Raw genomic sequence first — 10,600 nt, forward strand, 5'->3', positions numbered from 1 at the left:
ATTTAAAATTATCTATATTGTTTAACAAAAATTTAAATATATATATATTAATTTTCGGCTCGGTTCAAGATAATTGCAAATGGGTTGTGATTTTCACATACCCTTAACTATTTTTCCCACACCACTTTTTATTTTTTTAATACTTAATTGGTATCCTATTATTTAATCTTTCATATATACCCTTTCTACTTTTTTATGGTAATTAATAAAAGATTAAATAGAGAGGGGTATATATGAAAGATTAAATAGTAGGATATCAATTAAGTATTAAAAAAATATGAAAAGACGTGAAAAAAGTAGTTAAGAATGTATGAAAATCACAACCCATTGCAAATATGGCGAGGAGGTCATCATCTCCGGACCGAAACAGTTCAATTGGCTTAGGTACTCAATTTGGGATTTTACAAGTAGGATTCGTATTCCGGTACAAAAATCCGGGCCCTACTTGTACAAATTGTAGTACGTAAATCCTTCTTTGACTACGTGGGATATAATTATTATGAGCTTTACATTATTGCACTTGCTCAACTGATGTATTGGCTTGCGTCTTTGATTTTGACTCCAAAAGAGAAGCTGAGAAAAAGAAAAAGAAAAAAAATATATAAAAAAAAAAAAGAAAAAGAAAAGAAGTAAAGGTGCAGATGAGGTGTATAATAATTGGACGCGAGTAAATAAATAAAAATGTAGAGGACTATCCTGTACTAATACTATGTACGATGAAAATATATAGTTTATGTGGTAAGCATATGAGGAAACCGTATTTGCTTGTCACCATTAGCTTTTTACACTTTGGACTTAATGGACCAAAGTCATTATTGCTCATGTGGGACAATGCAATTGTCGAATATTTGTTTTATCAAATGTGATTCTATCAGTAAAATCGACTTACATGATATGTATATATAATTATTATAACGTTTTACTTTTATATCACTGATATGATATTAACAAGTAATAATATTTACACTAAGATTTTAGGGAGTGTGTTAAGTTTTACAATAGGGGTGGTCATAATAATATGGTTCAACTCTGCCTTTGGCACAAATCGACCCTAACTTCTCACTTACAAGTCATTCGACATTATGCAAAGGGAAATTTACATATGTCGTTTTATTATTGAGATGTCGCAACGACAATGTAACACGTGTTGTGTCAGTTGTGCTGTCCACTAAAACAATTTATACAAAAGACATTGAATTGCTTCACATAATGAACATTTTTAAATGCTAATAACAGTCCATTTTAAATGTGAATAATTGAAGAAACCTTATCCATTTTAAATTGCACTAGAGATATTAGAGAGAGAAGCTATATCTTTTGTTCCATTAAGCACAACAAAAGCTGAAAATTATTGAATGTGCGCACAAACCACAACATTGAACATTATATAAAGAAGCAATACCACTTTGTTGATTGGGTGGGAATGGGATGATAGATTTTTGGGCGTTTAGGGAGTGCGGGGAGGTTCCTCAAAGACTAAATGAGTCGAGAGCTTTAATAATATAACAAGGAGTGCATTTTTGTTCACTACTATTTAGTGTGATGTATGCTCACTACTCTATTTATCACCATTAAATGAGTTTGAATTTTGAGATTTGTACTTATCCACTACTCGAATCTCGAAATTCAAAATTATTTAATGGTGATAAATAGGATGGTGAACATACACTATACTAAATGGTGGTGAGCAAAAATGCTCCTATATAACAAGAGAGAGCAGCCACAGCCACAGTTTCCTCAGCTACCTAGTAAATTAATTACTCATCATTTCCATCTCTTGACAAACAATAGAGCGTTTGGTACAAATACAACATCATCAACAAATTTTAATTTATTTTGAATAAAGAGCATTATAATATATATATATATATATATATATATTAAAATTAAGAGAGTTCTTTCAAACTAGATTTAAATAAGCAAGTGACCATTTACTACAATGGTGGACAGGGGTTGGGCCTTTACATGATGACGTGAGTTTGAATTCCGTCGGTAACTAATCTAACATCCAATCTAATAAAATCTATCATTTGACCCAAAAAAAAAAAAAAAAAAAAAAAAAAAAACTAGATTTAAAGAAAAAATAGAATAAAGCATGATTGATTGCAAAACAATGAGCATGTATACTACAAGCACTTCATCGAAAGTCGAGTTTAATGGGAATTACAAGATTAAAGGGATCAATAGAGTGGTTAAATTTCGTGTGACACAAAGATCATTTAAAAAAAACAAACGAATGAAAATAACTTGAAAACTTTGAGTTTTAACGACAAGGACAAAATAGGGTTGTGATATCCACACACCCCATTTTACTTCTCACACACCTTTTTAATTTTCGACCGTCAGATCAGATGAATTGAAAAAGATCAATGAACAAAAATTATCAAAGGGTGTGTGAGAAGTAAAATGGGGTGTGTGAATAGCACACCCCGACAAAATAAAGGGTAAAGTGAATAGTATTTGGATTGACTTTTTAGTGTAAAAATGTGTTTTTTCGTTAAAGTGAACAACAGTACCGGAAGTTTTTCGTTAAAGTTCCCTTTAAAAAATTATTAAACAAACTCAAGCTAATAGAACATGACAGTGTTGCCCTTATGCATTCCAAAGAGAACCATATCATCATACCAACTAAACTCATAGTCCCTTACTGACTAAACCAGAAACTGGCACAATCCTAGAGCTTTCTTGCCTTGCAGCTTAAAACTCATATCAAAGGTGACAATTGGAGCCAAAACCTTTGGCTACTTTCATGACGACAATTATGAACCAAAATAAAGTAAGATGAAGGGTAGAGATTTAATCATAAAACGTCAACAACCAAGTATTGTACGGTTATACACTATTTTTATTTTCTCCAATCATAATTTTTGGTTTTGGATGTGGATGATTTAAGGTTAGGTTCTCCATTCATAATTTTTTATTCATAAATTCTTTTTAATGTTGCTTGACATCATCTAATCAAATATTTGTTTAATTAATTATGAGAAAATAAAAAAGTATTTATTGATGAAATGGATAAATCGTTAATTAATGGGACTTCGTTACTTAATGGTTTGGTTATGGGAATACCCAATGGTAATTTGGTGATTATAAATAGATATGTATTATTTGTCGTGGTTATGGCTTTATGGGAATGTATATGACATGTTCCTATCCGATATGAACAGTCGGCTAGTCAGGAGGTACTATGTTTTTCTTTTTCAAAACTGCATTTGCTGTCATGTAATAATAAATATTTGTGAACAAAAAAAACAGTAAGTGTTTGATAAATTATAATGCTAAAAGTATTTTTAGTAAAAAAAATAATATATATGGGGGTAAGATTGGCAGCATGAAAGTTTCATTAATTGGTACTGTTTGCCTGCCTTTAAAGAAAAAAACGTTTTTTTGAGAAGCATGTGTAGAGCTGTCTCTGATTTTTGCTGTTTTGGACCCATAATTTTGGGAAAGAATTTTTTTTTTTTTTTTTTTTCATTTACTTAACACAATTAGAACCCCAACTTTTTAAGAAGCTGCTTTTAAAACAATTTACCAAACAAGCTGTTTTCATTTGCTAACAATTGTAATCCTTATTTAAATGAAAATAACTTTCAAAACAAAATGGGTAGTATTGTAAATTAGTTAAAAGCAAGTGGCAAAAGAGAAAGATAGAGATAAGAGTTGAATGATAAGAAGGGGGAATAATACAAGTCAAGTCAACACTTGCTTTTGTGAAATTTAGTGTTTCTTATTATGACAGCATGCTTAATTTATTTTTTTATTTGGTAAAAGTTATCTTACTAAACTGGTGCAATTATATAAGCATATGAAAGTGGTCTATTCCATCAAGTTGTTTCGATTGACCAATAAACATGGGTGTTGCCAAAATTTGTTAGAACAATGTGCTCGTTTTCCGCACCTAAATGTAGATTCTTCTTTTTGTGGTTTAACTTGTAAGTTAAATACAAACCTTTTATAAGCGAAAGGATAATTTAACCTACAAAAGAATATTCAAACACCGGTGCAAAAATACGCTACTGTAACTAACTTGTTGGTTTACATTAAACCAAGTGGCTCTTTACTATAATGGAAAGGTGTTAAGTCATTGCATGATGACGTGGATTCAAACTCCGTCGAAAACTAATCTAATATTTAATTTAACAAAATTTATCGTTTAATAAAACAATTAATTATAATAAAAATTTATATATGATGTAGAATGTTCCATAATATTTGACGCGCGAAGTTAATGTACATAGCACCACCCCAATATATTTGAGTTAACTAACAAAAAATAGAACATAATAAAATTAGGTCAATAGTTGGATTCTTTCGTAGATAATAACAAAAATTATAAATTCTGATTCAATTAGGTGAATTCACAGTCCAAACCAAAAGTACAAAATTCGGACCCAAAAAAAAAAAAAAAAAAAAAAAAACCCGAAAGGAACAAACAAGCACCTTCACGGCGGTAACGGCAGCCCAAACGGGTGACAGCTAGTGGGGCGTTGAACCACCACCTCCTATAAGTAGACGCTCCGCACGTTTCTGATTTCGCTTTCTAACTCTCAAATCCCATTTCCCACCCTCAAACCCTAAATCCCAAATCCAATTTTAGCCCTCTTTCTTTCACCCTCCACGCATGTCTCTGTATTTTCGGACGCCAAATTAACCCAAAATTTTAATTAAATTTTCAATTAAAAATTAGAGAGAAATTAAAGATAATTAAAACTGGAATAAGGAAAGAGCAAACATGGTAGTTGATGATATGCTGGAGATGAGCATCATGGTCGCCTCTGGAGGTTCCTCTTGCTTCCGCTTCCCCGATGTTTATCCCAAAAGGTAATCTGTTTCAAGATCCCTCCTTCGATTTTCTGCTTCTGGGTTTTCTGGATTTGTAGCTTTTTGGGATAAAATTTGTGCTTTTTAGGTGGGTTTTTGCTTTTTTTGCTTTTTTTTAATTTTAAAAATTCATGGATTTGATGGTTATGATTCAGTGTCTCCCACCTGGGTCTGGTGGAATTCAGGAGATTCTTGGGCTAGAGTTGGGTACCGTTTTTCTATAGCGTTTTTAGAAATATCTCTCCCTCCATAGTTAAGTGATTGAAATAAATTATATACTGTAATTTCTTCTGATTGATTTTTTTCAGAAATTTTATTTATTTTTATAAATGATTTATTGGGGGATATTGAATCTTGTTTTATATTGTTGAATATTTGATGTGGGTGTGTGAGGAATTTCTTATCTGGTTTGATAAATCTAGGGTTTTGATGGAGGGGAGATATAGTGGGGATTGATTGATGTGATGAAGTTCTTTCTTTGAATTGTTTTTGGAAAAATGGAAATATTCAATCCACCAGCAACAATCCCCACCCAGGAGTTGTTCAGCTGAAATGGGAGATTCTCTGCTCACGGCCCTGTCAATGGAGAATCACCACCCGTCCACGTTATTGTCCATGGATTCCAGCGCTTCCTCTCACGACGAATTGGATTTGGAGATGAATCGACAGATCATACTTTCCCGCCCCCCTGATATCAACTTGCCCCTGTCAGCCGAGCGCAGCCCACCTCCGCCTTCGTGGAATTCAGACGCTTGTGATATTCTAGATGTTGGGCTTGGTCCCCAGGTGTATGAGACCGAGACTTTGCTGACGATCCCCAAGGTTGGACGGAAATGCGCCAAGCGAGTAGACAGCATATGGGGCGCTTGGTTCTTCTTCAGTTTTTACTTCAAGCCCGCATTGAATGAGAAGTCAAAGGCCAAAATTGTCCGGGACAGCAATGGGGTTTCTGGGTTTGATAAATCTGATCTCAAGCTCGATGTTTTCATGGTGCAGCATGACATGGAGAACATGTACATGTGGGTTTTCAAGGAGAGGCCTGAGAATGCGTTGGGGAAGATGCAGCTAAGGAGCTACATGAATGGGCATTCCCGCCAAGGGGAGCGTCCATTTCCGTTTAGTGTCGACAAGGGTTTTGTTCGATCTCACAGGATGCAGCGGAAGCATTATCGGGGTCTTTCAAACCCCCAGTGTGTGCATGGGATTGAGCTTGTTCGGACACCTAATTTGATTGCTCTTGATGAAGAAGACCGTAAAAGGTGGATGGAACTGACTGGGAGGGATGTGAACTTCACAATTCCTACAGAAGCGGGCGATTTTAGTTCGTGGAGAAACCTTCCGAATACAGATTTTGAGCTTGAGAGGCCACCAGCTCCAATAAAGAGCGCGCCCAATTCCCACTCAAAGAAACTTCTGAATGGCTCTGGGCTAAATTTGTCTACCCAGCCATCTAACAGCAACAATTCTGATGGAATGGACCTATCTCCTGTCAGCAAGAGGAGGAAGGAGTTTTTCCCCCACGGGAACGATGATGATTGCTACCTGGCTGTTAATCCTCCGTCTGATCGAATCCCAGATACGGAAACCCACCCAAATGAGGTGCAATGGCCAAATCAATTTAGTGGCGTAATGAAGAATGTCTACGGGCCTGTTACAGCTTCCAAAACAATCTATGAGGATGATGCAGGTTATTTAATCATCATCAGCTTACCCTTTGTGGATCTTCAGAGGGTGAAAGTTTCTTGGAGGAATACTCTTACCCAAGGCATCATTAAGGTATCTTGTATAAGCACGTCCCGCTTGCCATACATCAAGAGACATGATCGGACTTTCATGCTTACGGATCCAGCCTCTGAGCATTGTCCCCCAGGAGAGTTTGTCAGAGAGATCCCGCTTGCCACCCGCATTCCTGAAGATGCTAACATAGAAGCTTACTACGACGGGCCAGGTTCTGTGCTTGAGATTATGGTTCCAAAACTCCGCGCCGGGCCAGAAGAACACGAGGTTCGTGTTTGCCTCCGCCCTCACCTCGGGGGCAACGATCTTATGTTGACTTGAGATTAGGCATTCATAGAGATCTGTAAGGGTTTATTGTCATGGTTGGTGCATTGTTCTACTAACTTCTGTACCGTAAAGTGTATTGCATGAAGGAAAACAAAAATGTGCTTCTCACATTTGTCTTTTCAGTTTTTGCTACTAATCTATGCATCTGGTTATAGATTGACTCTCATTATTTTCTTAATTTGTATAGACGTGTCACAAAATTCTTGATTTTGATTTGGTTCGAGTTGTTAAACTGTAGATAAATTTGCCTTGTGGATACATTAAATATGATTTGTTTTCTTCCTTCTCACCTTCGTAGCTTGTGGCAGCGGCTTGTAACACTCAGTGTGGTTGTATGAGCTGGTTCTTTATTGAAAGGGCATGATGCCAGTGATTAGATCACATAATTCAATTTATATCGAGAAATTGGCTGAAACGATCATTTTTTTTTTAAATTCTAGTTGCGTAAATAATCAATTATTAGGACGATGTTGATATTATATATGATTAGTTCAATAATTGAAATTTAATTTATGATTATTTTTTCAGATATTTCATTTATTTTTATGAACCGAAGCGGGGCAGGGTTGAATCTCAAAATAGAGATCAATTCGTTCATACTGCCGTGGTTGGATCTTAGAGTAATGTTATGCCAAGAGTGGTTTGAACAGTCATACTTGGGAGAATAGATTATGCAATTTTGTCATATTTAATTGATAAAAATCCACTAGCTGAGTAGCAGTTGGCAACAACTACACAAAGGATTCTTACGTCTTTGGCCCTTAACTTTTTCCTCGTTTGTTTAATCAACACTTGCATAAAAACCAAAAAAAAAAAAAACTTTGAAGCAGGACATGTGTCACGGTTACAAGAGTCGGACTTTTTGTTAGGGGGAAAGAATGAAATACTCGATTTACACTCTTAACAACTTAAGATACAAATTATTTTTTATAAAATTTAACGACCTGAATTACAAACCGTTCTTAAGAAAGTCGAAACTCGAAACGAAAGGACGTATTAAGGTTTTAACTCCTTCACGCCAGTGGGACTGTAGTGGAATTTGGAAAGACTAAAAGCTACTCCATCTCTAGTGTCTTTGCGAGTGTGTGGCAATGGCTTTTGCTTTATGATTAGAATAAAAATTGTGGAAGTCGTAATCTGGTTGGGACAAAATATCTATGAAGCTGGTAATTGAGCATGTCATAAGAGAGGAGATATTTTGAGGAAGGCGACGTGGCATTAGGGTTTATGATTCATTGGATATTTCCAAAAAGATGTCGGTTGTGGGAATATTCCACTTTATTCACCAAAAGCACAAGAGATTTGTGTTCTTGCGGTGGTGGTGTTGTTAGAGAAATTGGGTCAAAAGTGATTAACTAGGAACAAAATAGTTACTGTCAAATAAGTAGGTATCGAATCTTGCAATTCACTATGATGATAGTATTAAGCAACGAAACTCGTCAATTAGCTCACAATTTAGTATTACGTTTTTTTTTTTCAATATTAGAAGAGATTTTAATTTTGAATTTTAATCTCGTGACTTTATCCGGACTTTTATCTCTTTTATTCTAGTACAATGAAAGGAAAAATAAAATCAGACATCATTTTTAAGAGTTTATTGGATCATATAAGATGCAAATCGTATTAATAATCATGCGTATTTTTATAAAATGTCTATCAACCTCAACGTGTTAAACACCATTATGTTACGTGCTATATCGTTATGTTACTTGTATTGTCACCGTAAATTCGTAACCTTTTTTTCCGTTACTGGGTTCCAAATTAAGGAGTAAATTCATATTGTTTGAAAGCGTTGCATTTGATTATTACAAAAATTGCTGAAGGGCCAGTAGGTCAAAGGGGAGTCGGCCTCGGCGGAGGGAAGGAATAGGAAAGGGTGGAGGCAGAGAAGGAGAAGAGGTCAATGTTGGCGTCTGGCCTTTTTGAAGCGCCACCTTGGTGGTTGTTGCTTGTTGCTTCAAATGTCTTTCATGCCAATTTTGATGTGCTGATATTTATATAGATACTGTTAGAGAAATTAAATTTATAGATAAAAATTTATAAACTAAATGACATAAAAGTTGATTATCGAATTATTACTTAAGCGTTGATAAACATGCTCATTTTTTATTAGTAACACGTTATTTTAGAGCATATGTAAAGGAGGTGTCAAAAGATAAATGACAAATGTAAATTTGATGGCTGAAATGAAAATGTCAATTTTTTTTTTTTTTCCAATTGATATGTTTTTTTTGTTATAAATGATATTTCATTTGCTCTAAAAAAAAATTATATTTCTAGAACCCATTTTAAAAAGAAATCAATTAAAATAAGTATTCAAAATCTATAATTGATGCATTATTGAGATCCACATAATAAAAGAATTAAAAATTATTTGACATAACATTTTCTCATATGTCAAATTTGACATATGAAACTTGATATGTCAATCTTACGTGGATTGACATATCAGTTAGAACTTTCTTTTACCTTCAAATTTGATTACATAACATTCTACTTATGATTTGACATCTCTTTTGAAGGTTGTTTTAGTTTACAAAATTTGCCTTCAAATTTCGTCTCGCACTACTCTATTTATATTTCCACTTTTTCCAAGTTCAGACAGAGTATCCTCACTTTGCTTGACACGTAAATATTCTATGTCATCTGGTTCAGTAAGGAATAATCACCTACTTTATCCTTGCAAAGGGATGGAGAAAGCCTCTCTCCATCTTCATGTGGGAAGATTGATTATTTGAGGCCATAGTAAGGACATCTTCGGCGGCGAAGGCTAAAGAGCGCGGAAGGCTACATTGTGGTTTACCAATATATCATTTACAACATATAATCTCGGCTTTAGTTTTTCTAATCTCTAGCAGTGCAAAATTATGCACTAATTTATTTATTTATTTTTTTGGTCAAACAAGATTATTTTTATTAAAAACTAGTACAAGGCTAAAAAAGAGCCAGCTAAACAACAACAGATAAAGTAAAGGGCCCAAGCAAAATAAGAGCAACAACCCAAGATACAGCAGAAAGCCCACACAAACTTAGGCACCAAAGGCAGCAAAAACAAACAATAAAGAAACCCTAATCTGAAGCAGCATAAACCAAGCTGCCATCGTTGTCACATCCTAGGAAAAAGTCAAACTCCAAACTGAGAAAGTAGACAACAGATTCAAGTCTCCTTCACGAGCTCCTGCAAATATATATATATAAACAAAGTACCTTATGGTTAGAAAGTGAAGCTAAGGGATATGTAAAATACCCTTAGTGTGGTGGAGGCTGCAAAACGCTTTGGTCTTGATGAGGATCCGGCATGCCGGTTAGGGGAGGGGAAGTATGGGAGAGAAATGGATCTGATATCCAATTTCTGATCGAAGTCGCAAATCCGAGCACAAGATGGGGGTGGGGATGGAATTACAAAGGGGGAAGGAGGAAGAAAAAATAAATAACATAAAGTAATAAAAGGAGGCGAAAAACGCTGGGTAAGTGACATTAAGCCCAAATCTGAGACAAGATTAGAGGTAATTGAGACCAAACACAAAGAAAATTGAGATAAAACTCATAGGAGAACCGAAATAAAAGAAGAAGGAAGAAGACTGTAAAAGGGGAAGGAAGAGAGGGTGGGATGCTGTGAGGGGGAAGGGAAAAAGGAGATGAGAGGGGAGGAAAAAAGGGTAAGGGCAGAGAAGAAGCGTGGGAAGGAGGAAAAGAGCAAGGGAGCAGTGGGTTG

The 10,600-nt window shown here is 35.1% G+C and overlaps 1 protein-coding gene across 2 annotated transcripts; it reads left to right on the forward strand.

Moving 5' to 3' along the window:
• The first annotated feature begins 4,548 nt into the window (after positions 1-4,548).
• LOC137744890 (uncharacterized) lies at positions 4,549-7,051 on the forward strand. Of its 2 annotated transcripts, none has more exons than XM_068484702.1 (2): positions 4,549-4,821; positions 5,244-7,051. In XM_068484702.1, the coding sequence occupies exon 2, from the start codon at positions 5,374-5,376 to the stop codon at positions 6,877-6,879; it is 1,506 nt and encodes a 501-aa protein (XP_068340803.1). In that variant the 5' UTR covers positions 4,549-4,821; positions 5,244-5,373; the 3' UTR covers positions 6,880-7,051. The 2 variants fall into 2 exon arrangements, with proteins under 2 accessions (XP_068340803.1, XP_068340801.1); XM_068484700.1 differs by having other exon boundaries at positions 5,358-7,051.
• The last annotated feature ends 3,549 nt before the right edge of the window (positions 7,052-10,600 follow it).

Source organism: Pyrus communis, chromosome 9, assembly GCF_963583255.1.
Source record: "Pyrus communis chromosome 9, drPyrComm1.1, whole genome shotgun sequence".
Classification (NCBI taxonomy): Eukaryota; Viridiplantae; Streptophyta; class Magnoliopsida; order Rosales; family Rosaceae; genus Pyrus; species Pyrus communis.

Excerpts from the sequence above, each read along its gene's own strand:
- LOC137744890 (XM_068484700.1), top strand. The coding sequence starts at position 4,733 with ATGGTAGTTGATGATATGCTGGAGATGAGCATCATGGTCGCCTCTGGA. Across the intron at positions 4,822-5,357 it reads CCCGATGTTTATCCCAAAAG|GAGTTGTTCAGCTGAAATGG; the intron begins GTAATCTGTTTC and ends ATCCCCACCCAG.